Source organism: Macaca fascicularis, chromosome 5, assembly GCF_037993035.2.
Source record: "Macaca fascicularis isolate 582-1 chromosome 5, T2T-MFA8v1.1".
Taxonomy (NCBI): domain Eukaryota; kingdom Metazoa; phylum Chordata; class Mammalia; order Primates; family Cercopithecidae; genus Macaca; species Macaca fascicularis.
The window spans coordinates 130,453,352-130,475,174 of record NC_088379.1 but is presented as its reverse complement, the minus strand read 5'-3'; the positions used below and the strand labels follow the sequence as shown (position 1 = coordinate 130,475,174).

Below are 21,823 nucleotides of genomic sequence, written 5' to 3'. Positions count from 1 at the left end.
ACAAAGGGCTAATATCCAGAACCTACAAAGAACTCAAACACATTTACAAGAAAAAAACAAACAACCTCATCAAAAGTAGGCAAAGGATATGAACAGACACTTCTCAAAAGAACACATTTATGCAGCCAACAGACACATGAAAAAATGCTCATCATCACTCGCCATCAGAGAAATGCAAATCAAAACCACAATGAGATACCATCTCATACCAGTTAGAATGGCAATCATTAAAAAGTCAGGAAACAACAGGTGCTGGAGGGGATGTGGAGAAATAGGAACACTTTTACACTGTTGGTGGGACTGTAAACTAGTTTAACCATTGTGGAAGACAGTGTGGCAATTCCTCAAGGATCTAGAACTAGAAATACCATTTGACCCAGCCATCCCATTACTTGGTATATACCCAAAGGATTATAAATCATGCTGCTATAAAGACACATGCACACGTAGGTTTATTTATTTATTTATTTATTTATTTTTTTTTGAGGCGGAGTCTCGCTCTGTCGCCCAGGCTGGAGTGCAGTGGCGCGATCTCGGCTCACTGCAAGCTCCGCCTCCCAGGTTCCCGCCATTCTCCTGCCTCAGCCTCCCGAGTAGCTGGGACTACAGGCGCCGCCACCACGCCCGGCTAATTTTTTTGTATTTTTTTAGTGGAGACGGGGTTTCATTGTGTTAGCCAGGATGGTCTCAATCTCCTGACCTCGTGATCCGCCCGTCTCGGCCTCCCAAAGTGCTGGGATTACAGGCTTGAGCCACCGCGCCCGGCCGCACACGTATGTTTATTGCGGCACTATTCACAACAGCAAAGACTTGGAACCAACCCAAATGTCCATCAATGACAGACTGGATTAAGAAAATGTAGCACATATACACCATGGAATACTATGCAGCCATAAAAAGGATGAGTTCATGTCCTTTGTAGGGACATGGATGCAGCTGGAAACCATAATTCTCAGCAAATTATCACAATAACAGAAAATCAAACACCGCATGTTCTCGCTCATAGGTGGGAACTGAACAATGAGAACACTTGGACACAGGAAGGGGAGCATCACACACCAGGGCCTTTTGTGGGGTCGGGGGATGGGGGAGGGATAGCATTAGGAGATACACCTAATGTACATGACGAGTTAATGGATGCAGCACACCAACATGGCACATGTATACATATGTAACAAACCTGCACGTTGTGCACCTGTACCCTAGAACATAAAGTATAATAATTTGAAAAAAAGAAAAAAAAGAGACTGGACTTTAGAACATAGTTCACTTGGACATAAATTTAAACCCCATTAATAGCACTTAAATTCACAAAAATTTCTTAACATTTTTAAGCCTTCTTTCTTTATCTGTAGAGATCACATTTTACTCTTTTTATTTGGTAGTTTTGAGTATTAAAAATATTTTTTATAAAGAGCACTTGGCATTGTAATTGATAAATGGTGAGCCTTCAAAAGTCTAAGTTTACCCGCACAATAGGACCTATGTAATATATGTGTATAAAGTAATAGTCTATTATATACAATCTATCCAAATCTATCTATATATAGGTTTAGTATCCATTATCCAAAATTCTTGGAACCAGTTGTGTTTTGGATTTCTCTGGATCTTAGAATATTTGCATATACATAATGAGATATCTAGGGGATGGGTCTTGAGTCTGAACACAAAATTTGTTTATGTTTCATATATACCTCATATAGATAGCCAGAAGATAACTTTATCTAATACTTTTGATAATTGCTTGAAACAAGGTTTGTGAACATTGAAACATCAGAAAGCAAAGGTATCAGGTGTGGAATTTTCCACCTGTGGCATCATGTTGATGCTCAAAAAGTTTAGGATTTTGGTGCATTTTAGATTTTGGGCTTTCAGATTAGGGATGCTCAACCTATATTTAGATAGTTAAATGGATAAGGGGACTAAAAAAACCAAAACAGAGACACAGTTAAGTAGGTAAAAAAAAATATCCTGGTTTCAAGTTCATATCCTTTATAACAGAGAGATATAAAAAAAGAGTAACTACAAAACAGTAAAGTGCTATAAAACAGTAAAGAGGTGTCAGTGTAGGTATTCAGAAGACAGAACACTCTTGACTGGAATGATTAAAATAAAAGCCTTCTCAGAGAAGGGTAAATTTAACATAAGTTGTAAAGGGGCTACCCATCTTTCAATAGTGTTCAAAAAGGCAGAAAAAAAGAAGGTCTAGGCTAGTAGTCAGCAAACCTTTTATATAATGGGCCAGATACTAAATATATTCAGCTTTACAGGTCATATATTCTCTGTTGCAATACTCAGGTTACCATCATATGGCAAGAGCAGCCATAGACAATAGGTACATGAATGGGCATGGCTGTGTTCCAATAACACTTTATTTACAAAAACAGGCACGTGGCCCAATTTGGCCTGCAGGTAGCAGTTTGCCAAGCCCTGGTCAAAGATATCAAATACATTGAACAAACCTATAAGGCTTGGGAAAGCACAGATCCTCGTCCTGTGAGCAGAAAATGATCCAGCAATGCTGAACTTTTGGCCATATGTTGCAGAGTTCTGCAGAATTAACTTGGGAAGATGCTGGGGCCATTTATGGGGTGGCTAGAATTTGAAGACCTGGAGTTATACCATAGGCAAACTGTAATTGAAAGATTTTGAGGAAGTATAACTGTTAAAGCAGAGCCAAGAAATGCTCATGTTGAGGCATACTTCTGCCATTGCCCTTTAATTCACTGACTCAAGCTTTGCTTTGCACAAAGTATTTCCCATAATGCTGAGAGAGAAATCATTATGAAATATAAACTAGTCATGTTTTTATGCTTGCTGCTTAAAACATTTCCATTGTTTCTCTCCTTAGATACAGAAAGAAATTTTGAATTTTCTATATGATATACAAAGTCCACTCCTAACCCACACCAACCATATGGAAATACTTTCTTTCTCTAATACTATGCTTTTGCATAGCTCTTTGCTTAGCACCTGATACTGTTTTTGCCTAGAATGTCTTTCATTACTTTATTTCTCCATAAACTACTTTTCTGTCTTTCTAAAACTTATTATTTGAAGCTTCTACTGATTTTCTCAAGTATCACTGAAGTATCATCGACTATACCATTCTTTCCACCTATTCTGTGCTTAAACTATACTTGTTATATGGTACTATACTTAAGAAATTACAAAATTATCTCTTCTATTAAATTGTACTTCTTATGGGCCTTAGAGTGTCAAACTCCTCAGAGTTTAACAAAGTTTTTGGTGTATAGTCAGGACTTCATAATTTTACAGGATAGTGTACCACATAGATTGGAAGGATTAGAAACTAGCGTCGTGGAAGTGAGTTAATTTTTATTATAATAGTACAGGCATGATGTAAGTATGGACTGAACTAAGGTCTTGGCAGAAGGGATGCACTGAAAAGAATGGGTGCCAGACGCATTAGGAAAGAAGAAACATGAGAATTCGTCCACTGATTGAGTATAAGAGAGAAGATGACCCTTAGCCGCAAGGTGTGGTAAAAAACAAACCAAGGCAATGTTATTAAGACAAAGCAGAAAACCAAAATGAGAAACAGGAAAAGTAAAGAATTTTAGGTACACTGTGTTTATCATGCCAACAGAACCTCCAGTGTAATATGTCTATCAGCGAGTTATAAATATGGGTGGAAAGTTTTGGAGTGGAATCAGAATTGATAGCACAGATTTGGAGGTTTTGTTCATAGAATTGATGCTTGCATTAATGGAATAAATCTCTCTCTCTCTGCCTCACACACACACACACACACACACACACACACACAAGTACTGAGAAAATAATGCAGTGAGAAGTATTCAAATTACTTTCCAGGGAGAGAAAAAGGAAAAACAGAAGACAAACTGTGTCTGATAAGAGATGCAGGATGATAAAAAATAATGTTTATATAGAAATTGAGGAGGAAAAAAATGCCAAAAAGAAAAGATGGTCTGGCCTATAGTGTGAACATTGAAAAATGTAAAGGAGAATAAGGGCTTAGAAAAGTCACTGGACTTGAAAAATTTCAGTAGTCTTCTGACAGGGCCTTTTTTCAGTAAAGCAATGAAGGAAAAAAAATCAGACTAAAGATTTTCAGGAATAAATGACCAGAGAAAATAGGTTGTGAAGCTAACCTTTCAAGAATATTGTAGTAAAAATAGAATGAGTAAAAGTAGCTATTCTAGAGAATATTAAAATCATTCATTCAATGCATTTATTTAAGTGTCAACCACTGTTATGTACCAGATATTGTAAAAGACAGACTATATTAGGAGTAAAAAAGATGATATAAGAAGAATAAAAAGAAAAAAAAAAACCTTGAATTAATTTAATGACTTCTATGTCCTAATAAGTATGCCAGAGATATTTATGAATATTAACTGATTCCATACATACTGTTTGATACATAGTAGGTGGTAAAGTTTGTCCACAAACTGTAAAGCATAAATTTTTATGTTCATTTTTATTGATGCAGAAACTAAGCCTTTGAGGCATTAAAATGACTTTCCTAGACCATGGCAGGCAAATAAAAGAACCAGAATTCAACACCAGATATTTGGAGCATTTCTGTAGCTATGCTAACTTATGTAAATGAGCATTTATATAGATATCTACATGGTTCAAGGAAGAGAGAGAACTTGAAGACACATGAGAAAAACGAGTAACTTTTGAATTAAAGAGTTGGAGGAAATTGAATGGGAAGAGATTAATAACACATATTAAGGAATTTTCCTGGCCAGGGTGCGGTGGCTCATGTCTGTAATCCCAGCACTTTGGGAGGCCAAGGCGGGCAGATCATGAGGTCAGGAGATCGCGACCATCCTGGCTAACACGGTCAAACCCTGTCTCTACTAAAAAAACCCAAAAAATTAGCCGGGAGTGGTGGTGGGCACCTGTAGTCCCAGCTACTGGGGAGGCTGAGGCAGGAGAATGGCGTGAACCCAAAAGGCGGAGGTTGCAGTGAGCTGAGATGGCTCCACGGCACTCAAGCCTGGACAGAGCAGGACTCCATCTCAAAAAAAAAGAAAGAAAAGAAAAAGAAAGAAAGAAATTTTCCTTAGAATGTTGACTTTGTCAGTGGCGTTCATGACTTTCTCCAGGGTTGTGAAGAATTAGAAGTGAGGCTTGAATAGAGATTTGGTCCACTTGGGAGAAAAGGGGATACATATCTGTAAAAGCTAAACTCTGGAATAGATATGTGGAAGGCAAAGACATAATCTGGATAGGCTGATTTTCTAGAAAGGAAAATACTAAAGGTGAAGTAAAATGTGTAACTTAAAGTAAGTACACCATTTGTAGAAATACAAAGTTTGATGAAACAGGCAGAAGTAAAAAAGAAACATCTTTTGGCTGGATGCTATATGCAAAATCATGCTAGATCATTGGAAAAAAGTAACTTATAAGACACATAAAAGTTTTTGTTCCTGGAGATCCCATCAGTAGTTCAGTAAATAACCTAACCATGTAAAATTTAAATGGGAGATAAATAATTAAACAATAGCTCTTTTAATCTGAAGAAATAATAGATTTTCTTCAGGATACCATGAATAGCAAGGAGTTATTAACACTAACCATAAAATACATTATATTCCAATAAGATTTTATCAAAACAGAGTAAATAAAGTAAATGATATCATATCATGATCTGCCTAGGTATTTGAGTGGAAAACTTAGATGATTCTGATTTCTCTCTTTCATTTGATCTCACGTCCAATTTCAAAGGCATTTCCCAAATCTATTTCCACAATTTTCATTTTTCCACATAAGTATAAAGTTACTCTACTTGGATAACTATATTCATTAGTGCCTAAATGGTACACTGGTTTCTCTCCATAAATCCTCTCTCATCAGATTCTATCCAAATGTAGACCAGTTTATGTGTCTCTTCTGTTTAAAACTCCTCAGTAGTTTCCCACCTAAAGGTAAATTGGAAAACCCCAATTCTGTATCATGGCTTAGAAGCCCTTACATGGCCTGTGATTTAGCCCCTGCCTATCTCTCTAACTCCTTTCTCACGCTGGTCCAGACATGCTGACCTTCTTAGATAACACAATGTGCTTAATTCTATCCCACAGCTCAGTCCTTTCAGCTTAAAGGTAATTCCTTAGAGAGACCAAGTATTATGGTCTGAATGTGTTTCTTAAAATGTGTGTGTTGAAAGTCAGTTTTCCAAAATGATTTTGTTGAAAGAAAATTGGTAGCAAACAACAAAATAAGACATTAATCAAATCATTACCATATCAATATATCTGTTACCCATAGCTGATAATTCTTAATGCTTCAAATTTTATCTTCTGCTCCATTACTTTGATAGCCATCTAACCAACTCTAATTTACCTAATACTAGCCTATAGAAAGTGGAGGAGGGGTATAAAATATTTATGTGTGTGAGTTTTTCTCTAGAATATTTGGAAATCTTCATTTCTTATAGTTTAGAATAGATACGGAAGAAGGGGACAAGCTAGGTCAATAAAATGTTACAACTCAATTTCTTTCACATCCTCTCTGAACAAGTTATCATATTTGTGTCCTCTATTTTAAGAGGATTTAAGCAAAGTAAAATACATTTACTAAATGAAGAGTACACAAATATTCTTATTGAGGCTAGCAGTGGAATAAAAACGGTCAAAGTTCCTCGACATTTCTCCAATCAATGAGTGATACATGTTTCTCCTCACAGTGAATCTGGTCTGGTCATCACTGCTTTGACCAACAGAGTATTATAGAAGTGCTGCTATGGCACATCTGGGTCTGACCTTCGAGTGTTCTGGGAGCTTTCACTGGTGGTTCTTGGAGTTCAGAACCACCATGTAAAAAGTCCAACTACTTTGCTAAAGAACCACATCAGGAAGTTCTGAGACTACTCGAGGACAGAGGGGCCTAGATGATCCTAAACGTTCCAACCAACCCTGCCAAGGCAGCAGGCATGCAAAGTCATCTTGGGCCCTCTAGATCATTCAGTTATCATGTAAATACTGTGAAGTGCCATCAGTCAACCTCATGAGACAGAAAAAGCACCTAGTGTAGTCCCAAACTACAAAACCATGAGATATGATAAAAATATAAATTAAATAAAAATTAAATAAAATCTTAGAGTACTAAGTAGAATGTTTACTGTTTGAATCCTCATTTTATGAATTGTTAGCTACCAGCAATAGATAACAATAATAGGATATGTATTAATATAACGTTAATTTAATTAAACATTATATTCATGTAGTTCAAAAATCAATGTTTAATGAGAAAATAGCCAAACTTTACAAAGGAAAACGTACTGACCTTACAACTGCATTTGTTGAAGCATCAGCATCTGAGGCATTTACCAATAAAACATCTGTTCCAGTTGGTGCATCCTCAGGAATTGTTGTGAAATAGGCTTTACTGGCAAATGTGGGGACATTGTCATTGACATCATCTACTATGACGTTGATTGTTCCAGTTCCAGTCAGGGCAGGGGATCCTAAAAAGAAAAGAAAATCAAATCTCAATGTTTATAAACAAAAAATAACAAATTTAACGATAATTAGTTGTAGACAGAATTACTAAAGAGAATTCAGGAAACATCAAAGTAAAATTTTTGAACACATAAGTGAGCATTTTAAATTTTGTTACAAGAAAAATATTTTCATTTGTGAACTAGAATTTCAACTCTTTCCTAGTAACTCTGCACAAAAAGTATATGTCATGCTCTTATTCTATTTTAAAGGTGCTGATTCGACAATGTAGAACATAACAATATCATTTAAATGCCACAAAAGAGGCACTGCCGGTAATTTCTCTGAAATTACATTAAAATAGCTCAAAGCCAGATTTGAAGAATACCCACAGGCATGGAAGAGCTGGCCAACTAACAAGGCAATGTTAAAAACTGGACTCTCAGCTGTAACTATCATCGTTACTATCGCAAATTCAAGAGTCTCTGGGGTATTTAAATCCCTTTCCCATACTAATCAACACCTGTCAGTGGGAGGAAAAAAAAAGCTTCAAGTTATATCTCAAAAAGTGTTATCTTCCACGTGCTAGAATAGTTTTATAATGATGAGCTAACTCAGAATCATTTGTGCTGCTTCTATTTAAAATTCAATGTAATGTGAAGTGATTCATTTTTATTTCCTGTTCCAGCTGTTATCAATATACGGTGAAAAGCCAATATTTGCCAAACACGTAGGTCACACTATCTGTACTACACAGAGTTAGCAGACTCATTTTGTGGTGAAGGCTAGATGCCATATTGCTTGGAATTCTGTGTGTTGTCCCCATAACTGAAAGGCAAATTATCTGCCACTGATTGTGTTTTCAAAACCGTTTTTCAAACTCAAACTCTTCTAAATAGAAACAACGAAGATCCATTTAACTGCATTTATGTAAAATAAAATAAAGCCCAGATACTCTCCTTTTCTGCCTAAGATACTACTTTACCTTCAATAAAGTGATTTCCCTTAATATGATATTTAAATCCTACTTAACTTCACCATTCAATATTCTGTAAATAAAACCATTCATTCATTTATTTGTAAAATGTTTATGGAATGCCCTCATTATCACAGAATGGCATTGAGATTCACAACCTTACAATATTATTTTCTAATAATCATGTGATTTGCTGGTGTTTCCTTTACCACTATTCAATTGTTTTTCTATGTTCTTAGATTGTAATTACTCATGGCCTAGTACCAATGAGCTTTTATGCTCAGATGTATGTATAGGAACCAAAATCAACAGACGGAGAAATTATGGAATGAAATGGTTTTGGAGATCTGTTATTTTTGTGAATTCTAGGTTAGATGAAAGAATGTGTATACCCGGTTGAGCAGAGCACAATAAAGAACCACGATACCTCCCAGAAAATGATGCAATTAAATTTAGACTGCACACTGATTATTGTTGCCATATATATATATATACACACACACATATATATGTAAAATAAGACATTTTATATTATTTCATTTAAAGTAACATTCAAATAGTCAGAAAAATGTGACGTTTAAGTAATATCTAAAAAATTAATGTAAAGTTTGTGACTGCAGAAATCTTACGTATTAGTGTTTGATTTTACATTAAAGGGAAAAATAGCCCTTAATCTATTGGTAATATACGTAATGAACTATAAACTTGAAAAAAAATTAAATGCCTTTTTAGTACTTGCTTACTGTAAGCAATGGTAAAATTATGCAACAAATATTTCACACACACAACAAAATAGATATGAATATAGGATACAATGGAGAAACACATCAAATAAGACTGTAAAAATTCTGTGCAACATATTAAAAGAAATATCAATAACAGTAAATACTTGTTTAGTCCTTAGATATGCATGCACTAGTTTAAGAAGTTTACATAAACTGTCTTATCTAATCCCCATAAATCAGCACTGCTGTCGTCTCCATTTGGTATATAAGCAAGCTCAAGTTTAGAAAGTTTAAGTAGTTTGTTCAAGGCCACAGACCTAGTGAGGAATGTCACTGAGATGTGACCCGGGTAAAGCAGCCCTGGAGTTTTTACTACTGGCAAGAAGCTGGATGGTACTGCCAGTAGGGGGAACAGTGCTGCTCCCTGTGCTGCTTTGGGGGTCTGGACAAGCAGTGCTGTCGCTGAGCCTAGAGGAGCACCAGGCAGGAGGTGGAGAGAAGGCCCAACAGGGAAGACCTTCACTACCGGCCAGATTAAGTTTGTGGGACATTTGAGCACAATAATCTTGGCATAGATTTTAAATTTCTCACAAGCAATATATTCAGGTTAAAATAAATATTTTGGAGTGTATTGTTGAGTACCAATGTTTGGCTTACATTTCTTGAATGTGTGTTTCACTATATACAATTTTATGACATGGAAGTTAATGCTCTGAATAATGTTAGTAGAGTTCCCACCAGTTGCATAAAAAAAAAAAAAAATTACCGAGGGAATATGTGTGCATTTGTGTGAGCAAAAGGGGGTGCCATGGAAGAAAGAAAGACACCAAAGAGGGGGATATATTAATCAAGGTTCCAGAGAGGCAAAGGATGTGAGGAGATGCAGAGTTCTTTAATCTCTTTTACTGATATTTCACTCTACTCACTAAAAATCAGTCTTCATCTGTGAAATGAGAATAATAATAGACTCTATCCCAAAGGGGTATTGAGAAGAATGTAATGTGCTTAGGACACTACCTAGCACATAAATTATATTCCATGTTTCTCATTGTTCTTCTGGTACTTGTTTTAGAGACCAAAGAACCCACAGAAATTGAAATATGAAAAGTCTATTTTTATTATATAGTTTTCTGTATTACAGCACTCAGGATTCCACCCCTTCCCCAAACCTTTCAATTCAGTCTTATATTATTCGGGAAAATATTTTGAATCATAATATATCTCAATGTTTCACATGTGGTAAAAATACATGAGACATTTAGCTCTCTAAAAAGTCACAGTTTTATGGAAGACACAGTAAATTGGACATTTTTAAATGTGATATTTTAAGACTTACAGTGAGATTTCAAGAAAGATCTGGATATTTCTGATACACACATTGTGCTATAATTAACAATTAGAAAATAAGTTACTGCCAGTCAAAGTCTTTATATTAATATTTGGTATTCTTAAGTGTCTGGTGATACACATATGGAAAACCACATTAAATTATGACTGACTCATTTGGACAAGAATATGTGATTTCTTTCTTCGTCTGTAAACCATATATTATTGTAGATACATTTTCTGAGTTAGAAAGCAAATGCTGGAAGCAGTAAAAAACGAGCCGTTTATTACAGCAAGTTCAATCTCACTGTGTTCATACCAAAGAATATCATCTTATTTTTCCAGATGATTTTCAAAGCACACAAGTGACAACAGACAGTTCTGGCTTGAGGATCATTTGTTGATCCTCAAGATTAGCGAATGATTCTCAAAACTGGCAAACGATCCTTAAGCCAAGATCAGCCCCATAGGTGATTCTTCATCTACATGAGTCTGTTTTCGAGCCAAGAACCTTCTCCCGAGTCCCCTTTGTCTCCCTTTATAATCAGCCACAACCCACTTCATAAGCTCTCGGAGTTCTCTTCTTATTTTTTTTTTCCCCACCTCAAGAAAAGTGAAGTACAGTTTCTGCAACTGTCTCAACTTTCTTGTTGCCCCAGGAAATGTGCACACAAGTCTTGTTAGTTTTTTAATTGTTTTTCATAGGAAACCTTACAGAAATTTTGTTCTATATTTCTAAGCCTTTTATTGAGATTTAACTAACCTGAACTTTGAGTCCTGCATCCAATGTGTTTGACTATTATTTTTGTGAATGGCGCTTATCAACTCTCCAACCCACTCCAACTTCTTGCTTGCTGACTGATAGCATAACCTCCAAATCAGCTTTACGCAGAAAAATGAAATCAAGGGAGAAAAATGGAATGCTCCTTAATTTCAAGTGAATCTTATTTTCATTGCATTTGTGCCAGATGAGTGACACAAACTCCCTAGTCCTTGGCGACCACAGATCTTGGCACTTCTTTTATGTGCTAATTGAATGAAGATGCTGTGTTTTTGTTGTTGCTTTTCTGTGTCTGTGTGTTTGCTTTTTTTTTTTTTTTTTTTTTAACTTTTTTTCCTTTTGACTGTGTGGAGAGATCCTCTGGAGTATTACTGTTTCCCACCATGTAGTGGATACACCCTATTTGAAGTGCTGCACAATGCTTACTATTACTTTATCTTCCATCCAAATCTTTCTACTGCCTCTGGGTTGTCAGATCCAACTGCCTATTTCTTGGTCTGCTCTTGCAAGTTACTGAAGAGCCTCAACATTAGTGTGTCAAAAACTGAAATCAGAGTCATTATCTGTAAACCTTGCTCATATATTTATAACTAAATTGAAATATAGGTACATATATACAAATACATGTGTTGTACATATTTTATTGAACACATTTGATACCAGATCTATACATATTTTATACATGTATTGCTCATTTAATGCACAGATGCCACAAAGTAGGTATTCTTGTTTAATTTTGTTAACCAATTTAAGACCCAAAGAACTTAACCAATTTCCATTTAGCCACAATAGACAGAAAGCCAGTTTTGAATTCTTAAAAAAAGCTTTTCTAAGTTAATTAAGCTCAGATAAAACTATGCTACTCTTATTGCAGATGTTTCAACCTATATTATTACAATTATCAACATACTCCACTCACGTCCTATTAAGTTGTAAGTTAATTGAAAACAGGAATAATTATGTTTAATTAATTTCTATATTAACCCATAATGCATACCATTAGGTCTTGTGGTCTGTCTGTATTAACCTTATCTCTCATTTTCTATATGAAAACGTGGTCTAGTGATTACATGGATGCAAGTTCCAATAATTGAACACTTCTAGAAATATACAATCTAGGACTACAGTCTTATAGTCTGGGACTTAGCCTAAGGCTGGGGTCAGAGAACAAGACTACAGACAAAGTTCAAAGTTTTGCAGATACTGTATTACTTAGAAACAGAAGGTCCCAATTAAACATGAATCCCATGAGAAGAATCAGAATACTAGGGCCAATGTTTAGCTCAAATAGATCTGATAATGATGAATTATATAGGTAGTGGCGTAGAAGGGCAAAATTGTTCAATTCCATCTGGGATTGATTTATGAAAACCAGATGCAATCACAAAGAGGCAGGATATAATGACACAGGCTCCTGATAGAGGATAGTGAGCCAATAAAAGGGGTAAAATATACAAATAAAAATTAAAAGTCAAGGTCTCAGAAACTTGTAATTGTAGAGGTTAGGAAGATCCAGTGGATATTTGAATTAGAAGTCAGAACTCCAGTTAAAAGTCAAAAGCCTAATTACAATTAGTAGTCAGATGAAAATAATTTCAAATTTAAATTTGTAAAGTTTTATGCAGTGTGTGTACATATGTATGCATATATGTATTCATATATATACATAAATATAAGATAAACATGGATAAAGTGATAAAACTTCTTCAGTTTTTAGAGAAAATAGCCAAAAAAGAAAACCCACATTCTGAATGGCGTATCCTAAAGTTTACACAAACCAAATTGTGCACACGCACACACTCATGGGGAGAGAGACAGAGAGAGACTGTACACAGTTAATCTTCCAATTGTTCTTGATACCACAGTTAACCCTGGGCCTTGTGTGAGTCACATTTTATACTCTTAAATATGAAAAACTATTAAACTAATAACTAGCATTGCCTTTAAGACTGGTAGCTTAATCAGCTCAAATATATTAAATGAAGTACAAGAAAATTTATTTATTTATTTATTTATTTATTTATTTATTTATTTTTTTGAGACGGAGTCTCGCTCTGTCACCCAGGCTGGAGTGCAGTGGCCGAATCTCAGCTCACTGCAAGCTCCGCCTCCCGGGTTTACGCCATTCTCCGGCCTCAGCCTCCCGAGTAGCTGGGACTACAGGCGCCCGCCACCTCGCCCGGCTAGTTTTTTGTATTTCTTAATAGAGACGGGGTTTCACCGTGTTAGCCAGGATGGTCTCGATCTCCTGACCTCGTGATCCGCCCGTCTCGGCCTCCCAAAGTGCTGGGATTACAGGCTTGAGCCACCGCGCCCGGCCAAGAAAATTTAAAATAAGACTTTTTTTTTGAGATGGAATTTCACTCTTGTTGCCCAGGCTGAAGTGCAGTGGTGTGATCTCAGCTCACTGCAACCTACTCCTCCCGGGTTCAAGAGATTCTCCTGGCTCAGCCTTCCAAGTAGCTGGGATTATAGGCACGTGCCACCACACCTGACTAATTTTTGTGTTTTTAGTAGAGACAGAGTTTCACCTTGTTGGTCAGGCTAGTCTTGAACTCCTGACCTCAAGTGATCTCCTGCCTCAGCCTCCAAAAGTGCTGGGATTACAGGTGTGAGCCACTGCACCCTGGCCTAAAACTTAAAATAGATTTAAAAAAGAAAAAAGTTTCAGGTAACTGCTCTATCAGAAAATACACAGATAATAAGTGTAATTCATGAGTTTAAATGATTGAAGTTCAAATGTCAGGAAGATTATATTTTTTATGTTAGCACCCATAAATTAAAAATACTTCTCTAAAACATCAAAAGCTCTTCAGCAGAAGTAGAATTTCTGCTTAACTTAACTCTGTCGCTTTGCAACAAAGCCATTTTCGTTCTTGACATCAAATATTTGGTGAATGGGTCCCCTGATTAGGGGTATGTTTGTTGTAATAAAGTATTAGCTTCTTTTTTTCCCATGAAATAAACTCATTTTTCTCACAGTAAGTAAGCCATCCACTAAAAAAGGTACTGAAATTCAGCCATCCTATATTAGCATTGAAGATTATGTGGTTAGATTTAAATTTGAACAACAACAAAAAATACACAAAACAAAACGTATGTAACATTTTAAATATTACCAACAGCTCTGTATTTTATAAATTTTATTTTATAAAATAATGTATTGCTGCTAATTAGTTCTCTATACATGCTTATATAAATTAGATATATACACACTTAAATATCACTTGATTTTTTTCATTATTTTTGCATAGGAATCTATCAAAAACACTGTATTTCCTTAAAATAAATTACATAATAAAAAAAGCATGAAGTAAAACTAAAATAATGAATTTAGTAAAGTTATGACAATGTCACTGAAAAATTACACAACAAAGTGAATATAATTAATCATTAAACCATGCACTTAAAAAAATTGTTACAATGAGAAACGTAGTGATAATTATATCTTATCACAATTTTTAAAAATTATAAAATAAAAAATAATAACCAAATATTTTATGCCTACAAAAGCACATTATGAGGAATTACTATTTGGAGGATGTTAAAGAAACCCAAAATTCTCAACACGGTTATTGAAACTCTGAAACACTAGAGGCTACCACCTAATTTTAAACTCAACCTACCTCTGTCTGCCTCCTGAGTGAAAATATCAAATTATATATTTAAGAATACTTATCAAAACAATCTTTAAAAAGAATTGTTTTAAAAATATAAAATTAGAAAACGTCTTTGAAAATAATAAAATCCTCATAATGAAATCAGGTTGGTTTTGATTTTATATAATCTTTATCACTCAGTTTATATAAATTTTATCATAAATATTAAACATAGTTTAGTGCCATTTCAAAGTTTAATTTACTTTGTATACTCAGATTTATAGTTTACATGGAGTAAATGAATAATAGATTGAAACTATTTTATCAAATTTCAATTCTATGGAACCTGATGGCAAGTTTAGCTCTTATTCAATAGAATTTTGGAAATTAAATGTTTTTGGAGTTTTATCTTAAGAAAACACAAATAAAATTCTATGTAGAAATTTTTTTTTTCTGACTAAAGAATAGCTGATTTAAAAGAATGCTATTTAAATAAATGATTTAGAATAATACTTAGATCACTAACAAACTTCATATAAAGTCTGCTACAGGTAAGAGGAATTAAAACAATAACCAATTATCAACTTTGGAAACAAGATTCCCATCTATAACAAATATGCCAGTGGAAATAATGAAAGCTGCCCTAGACTCAAAAATAAAATTAAGTCAAATGCATTTCATGTCTGGTAATTGAAGGCAACTCTAGCACGATTTGATTTATAGAATTATTGGGCCCTTAAACATTTTCAAGCAATTTTCATTATTAAAAATGTTCATCATAACAGACAAGGCAAACTTTTCTATCATACATTCCCACAAATAATATTGGCAAAATGTGATCTTTCTGGAATATTTAAAAACAATTATCTTCAGATGTAAAATGTCATATTACACAATTCTGACCTCTCTTTTGATTACAGAGCCATTTATAATGCAATGACCAGCTTCAAATAAATAATGTGACAGACAACATTAATTCAAAATGTTATCGGGTGTTCACCAATAAAATAAAGCATGATGATCAGTCCTTTTAGCTTTTAGCATTAACTTTGCAAAAGCAGCATATTTCCCTCCATTAAAAAGCAAATTTCAATCCCTGCATAAGAATGAAATTTATTCCCTTTCAGTTGAATGATAAATACCCTTAATTAGAAATGCTAATAACTGAACTGTTCCCTGAAGACCTACTATGCTGACACATAAATACTTCATAACTAAACTTTTGTGCTAAATATAGAGCCAGAATCTCTATATCCCTTTAGTATAACAGACTGTGAATTATCTATAAAGGACAAGGGATAACATATTTAATTTGTGCACAGATTAATCTCCTACCCCCAAATTCAATGCAAACATACAGCTCAACTGACTGCATTGTCTATGGAGGTATGTGTATATCATACGTATTATATATTCATAGTTTAATATCTAAGATTTGTTTGCACTTTATACTTAATAAAACCCTTGGATACACATTTTTTTATTTATGGAGGGGAATAATGCTGTGATTTCTAATTTATGAATATTATGACTTTACCAGGTATTTTACTTACACAGAAAAACAAGATTTTTTGCTTCCTAAAACAATGTTCTCTTTAATATAAAAATAAAATTTAATCCAAAGAGAAGAAATTCATATAAACATAGTCTATATAAAAGAGAATATGGTAGACAGGCTGACATTTGGGAATTGGTAAATAATTGTTAAGTAATCATCCTCTGTGAAGTGAATTGGCCTCAAATCCTGCAGTCACTGAGAAACAGCTGAATGGGCACTACAAGTTGTTTATCTTTTATAACACAAATTTTTGTTGGTTGTTTTATAAATTCATAAAATTGAGATACTAGTGCCTAACTTTCAGGGCTACTGTGAGATTAAATGAGATAATATAGTACATATTCTGGAACTTACAAGCACTAAGTGTGCATATAATGAATGTCATCTAATGTTTATGACTTCCTGTGATGTATCTCTACTTGAATGTCTTCCCTGAGAACTAAACTTTTATATTTAACTTTCTACTTGACATCTCAATTAGTTATATTATTTCAAATGTAGTATGTCCAGAAACTAAGTTTGCTAATTTGCCCTAAAATCTTTTTTCTCCCCATCTCCAAATTGCTCATCCCAATATTCTAGTATTCGGGCCTGATTCATGCCTTTTTGTAGCTTCCTATACTTCCAATACTATCATCAAGTCCAAAGATTTAACTTTCCAAATGGGTAAAATATGTAACTACTTAACACTCTCTAGACAGTTAATCTGCTTTATTTAACTGCATCATGTTTCATAACACTCCCAATCTATATATTATATTGTTTAATTTCTACTGTCTATTATTGTGATTGTAATGTAAGCTGTGTAAAGACAGAAACCTCTTCACCAGCATATCTTCAGGACTTAGAATAATATCTGGAGTAGAGTGCTCCATAAACATTTTGTGAGAAAGCAATGTTCAGAGACTTGTTGTTTTAGACATAAAGTCCTTGCCCATGCCTAAGTCCTGAATGGTATTGTCTAGGTTTTCTTCAAGGGTTTTTATGGTTTTAGGTCTAACATTTAAGTCTCTAATCCATCTTGAATTAATTTTCGTATAAGGTGTAAGGAAGGGATCCAGTTTCAGCTTTCTATTTATGGTTAGCCAGTTTTCCCAGCACCAATTATTAAATAGGGAATCCTTTCCCCATTTCTTGTTTTTGTCAGGTTTGTCAAAGATCAGATGGTTGTAGATGTGTGGTATTATTTCTGAGGGTTATGTTCTGTTCCATTGGTCTATATCTCTGTTTTGGTACCAGTACCATGCTGTTTTGGTTACTGTAGCCTTGTAGTATAGTTTGAAGTCAGGTAGCGTGATGCCTCCAGCTTTGTTCTTTTGGCTTAGGACTGTCTTGGCAATGTGGGCTCTTTTTTGGTTCCATGTAAACTTTAAAGTAGTTTTTTCCAATTCTGTGAAGAAAGTCACTGGTAGCTTAATGGGGTTGGCACTGAATCCATAAATTACCTTGGGCAGTATGGCCATTTTCACGATACTGATTCTTCCTACCCATGAGCATGGAATGTTCTTCCATTTGTTTGTGTCCTCTTTTATTTTGTTGAGCAATGGTTTGTAGTTCTCCTTGAAGAGGTCCTTCACATCCCTTGTAAGTTGGATTCCTAGGTATTTTATTCCCTGTGAAGCAATTGTGAATGGGAGTTCACTCACGATTTGGCTCTCTGCCTGTTATTGATGTATAAGAATGCTAGTGATTTTTGCACATTGATTTTGTATCCTGAGACCTTGCTGAAGTTGCTTATCAGCTTAAGGAGACTTTGGGCTGAGACGATGGGGTTTTCTAAATATACAATCATGTCATCTGCAAACAGGAACAGTCTCACTTCCTCTTTTCCTAATTGAATACCTTTTATTTCTTTCTCCTGTCTGATTGCCCTGGCCAGAATTTCCAACACTATGTTGAACAGGAGTGGTGAGAGAGGGCATCCCTGTCTTGTGCCAGTTTTCAAGGGGAATGGTTCCAGTTTTTGCCCATTCAGTATGATATTGGCTGTGATTTTGTCATAAATAGCTCTTATTATTTTGAGATATGGTCCATCAATACTGAATTTATTGAGAGTTTTTAGTATGAAGGGCTGTTGAATTTTGTAAAAGGCCTTTTCTGCATCTATTGAGATAATCATGTGCTTTTTGTCTTTGGTTCTGTTTATATGCTGGATTACGTTTACTGATTTTCGTATGTTGAACCAGCCTTGCATCCCAGGGATGAAGCCCACTTGATCATAGTGGATAAGCTTTTTGATGTGCTGCTGGATTCGGTTTGCCAGTGTTTTACTGAAGATTTTTGCATCGATGTTCATCAGGAATATTGGTCTAAAATTCTCTTTTTTTTTGTGGTGTCTCTGCCAGGCTTTGGTATCAGGATGATGTTGGCCTCATAGAATGAATTAGGGAGGATTCTCTCTTTTTCTATTGATTGGAATAATTTCAAAAGGAATGGTAGCAGCTCCTCCTTGTACCTCTGGTAGAATTTTCCTGTGAATCTGTCTGGTCCTGGACTTTTTTTGGTTGGTAGGCTATTAATTATTGCCTCAGTTTCAGAGCCTGTTATTGGTACACCAAAAGCAATGGCAACAAAAGCCAAAATTGACAAATGGGATCTAATTAAATTAAAGAACTTCTGCACAGCAAAAGAAACTACCGTCAGAGTGAACAAGCAACCCACAGAATGGGAGAAAATGTTTGTAATCTACTCATCTGACAAAGGGCTAATATCCAGAATGTACAAGGAACTCAAACAAATTTACAAGAAAAAAAATAAACAACCCCATCAAAAAGTAGGCAAAGGATATGAACAGACACTTCTCAAAAGAACACATTTATGCAGCCAACAGACACATGAAAAAATGCTCATCATCACTCGCCATCAGAGAAATGCAAATAGAAACCACAATGAGATACCATCTCACATCAGTTAGAATACAAGTCAGGAAACAACAGGTGCTGGAGAGGATGTGGAGAAATAGGAACACTTTTACACTGTTGGTAGAACTGTAAACTAGTTCAATCATTGTGGAAGACAGTGTGGCGATTCCTCAAGGATCTAGAACTAGAAATACCATTTGATCCAGCCATCCCATTACTGGGTATATACCCAAAGGATTATAAATCATGCTGCTATAAAGACACATGCACACGTATGTTTATTGCAGCACTATTCACAACAGCAAAGACTTGGAACCAACCCAAATGTCCACCAATGACAGACTGGATTAAGATAATGTGGCACATATACTCCATGGAATATTATGCAGCCATAAAAAGGATGAGTTCATGTCCTTTGCAGGGACATGGATGCAGCTGGAAATCATCATTCTCAGCAAACTATTGCAAGAACAGAAAACCAAACACCGCATGTTCTCACTCATGGGTGGGAATTGAACAATGAGAATACTTGGACACAGGAAGGGGAACATCACACATGGGGGCCTGTTGTGGGATTGGGAGATGGGGGAGGGATAGTATTCGGAGATATAATGTAAATGATGAGTTAATGGGTGCAGCACACCAACATGACACATGTATATATATGTAACAAACCTGCACATTGTGCACTTGTACTGTAGAACATAAAGTATAATAAAAAAATAAAAATAAAGAAATAAAAGACAGTCCATGTTAGATTAATAATATATTAAAAAATCTTGTCCCATATATATATATATATGTATAAATAAATTTATTTTAGATGTATCAAAAAAAAGAGAGAATTGTTAAATATCAATAAGCCCATAGAAGTGTAATAGTATCACTGACTGTGTTAATCTGTTCTCACACTGCTATAATGACATACCTGGTACTGGGCAATTTATAAAGGAAAGAGGCTTAATTAACTCACAATTACTCAGAGCTGGGGAGGCCTCAAGAAACTTATAATCATGGCAGAAGCAGAAGCAAACATGTCCTTATTCACAAGGCAGCAGGAGAGAGAAGAATGAGATGTGCAGAGTGAAGTGGGGTGAAGCCCTCATAAAACCATCACATCTCCTGAGAACTCACTCACTACTAGGAGAACAGCATGGAGGTAACTGCCCCCATGATTTAATTACCTCCCACTAGGTCCCTCTCAGGACATGTGGGGATTAAGGGAACTACAATTCAAGATGAGATTGGGGTGGGCACACAGTCAAACCATATCATTCTGTCCCTGGCCCCTCTCAAATCTCATGTCCTCACATTTCAAAACACAATCATGCCTTTCCAAGAGTCTCCCAAAGTCTTAACTTATCTCAGCATTAACTCAAAAGTCCAAGTCCAAAGTCTCATCTGAGGAAAGGTACATCCCTTCTACCTATGAGCCTGTAAAATCAAAAGCAAAATAGTTACTTCATAGATATAAAGGGGGGCAGGCATCAGGTAAATATACCCATTCCAAATGGGAAAAATTGGCAAAAACAAAGGGGCTACAGGCCCCCAAAAGTCTAAAATTCAGCAGAACAGATAAAGCTTAAAGCTCCAATTGATCTCCTTTGACTCCATGTCTCACATCCAGGGTATGCCGATGCAAGATGTGGGCTCCCATGGTCTTGGGCAGCTCTGTCCCTGTGGCTTTTCAGGGTACAGCCCCACTCCCAGCTGCCTTCATGGGCTGATGGTGAGTGCCTACAGCTTTTCCAGCTGCATGGCCTTCTTCTCACAGCTCCATGAGGCAATGCCCCAGACTCTGTGTGGGGGCTCCAACCCGACATTTCCCTTTCACACTGCTCTAGCAGAGGTTCTCCATGAAGGCTCTGCCCTTGATTAAACTTCTGCCTGGACATCCAGGTGTTTCCATACATATGCTGAAATTTAGGCAGAGGTTTCCAAACCTCACTTCTTGACCTCTGTGCACCTGCAGGTTCAACACCATGTGGAAACTTCCAAGGCCTGGGGTTTGTACCTGCTGAAGCAACTGCCTGAGCTGAACTTTGGCCCCTTTTAGCCACAGCTAGAGCGACTGGGATGCGGGGTAACACCTCCCTAGGTTGTACACAGCAGTGGTGCCCTAGGGCCACCCAAGGAAACCATTTTTTCCTCCGAGGCCTCCTGGCCTGTGATGGGAGAGGCTGTCGAGAAGGTCTCTGATATGCCCTGGAGACATTTTCCCTGCTGTCTTCGTGATTATCATTTGGCTCCTAGTTACTTATGCAAATTTCTGCAGTGGGCTTGAATTTCTCCCCTAGAAAATGGGTTTTTCTCTCATATTGCAATGTCAGGCTGCAAATTTTCCAAACTTTTATGCTCTGCTTCATATTAAATGCTTTGTCATTTAGAAATTTCTTCTGCCAGTTACTTTAAATTATCTCTCTCAAGTTCAAAGTTCCACAGATCTCTAGGGCAGGGGCAAAATGCCACCAGTCTTTTTGTGTAGCAAGGGTGACCTTTGCTCTAGTTTCCAAGAAGTTCCTCATCTCCATCTGTGACCACCTCAGACTGGACTTCATTTT

At 35.9% G+C, this 21,823-nt stretch overlaps 1 protein-coding gene across 5 annotated transcripts in view; it reads right to left on the bottom strand.

Annotated features, from left to right (window-relative positions):
* The window catches only part of FAT4 (FAT atypical cadherin 4), a 187,569-nt gene that overhangs the window by 52,426 nt on the left and 113,320 nt on the right, over window positions 1-21,823 (bottom strand). For all 5 annotated transcript variants that reach the window (XM_045392852.3, XM_005555880.5, XM_015450808.4 and 2 more), the window contains one exon: window positions 7,282-7,462. In XM_045392852.3, the coding sequence (XP_045248787.2) occupies window positions 7,282-7,462 (181 nt within the window). The remainder of the gene's footprint in view (window positions 1-7,281; window positions 7,463-21,823) is intronic.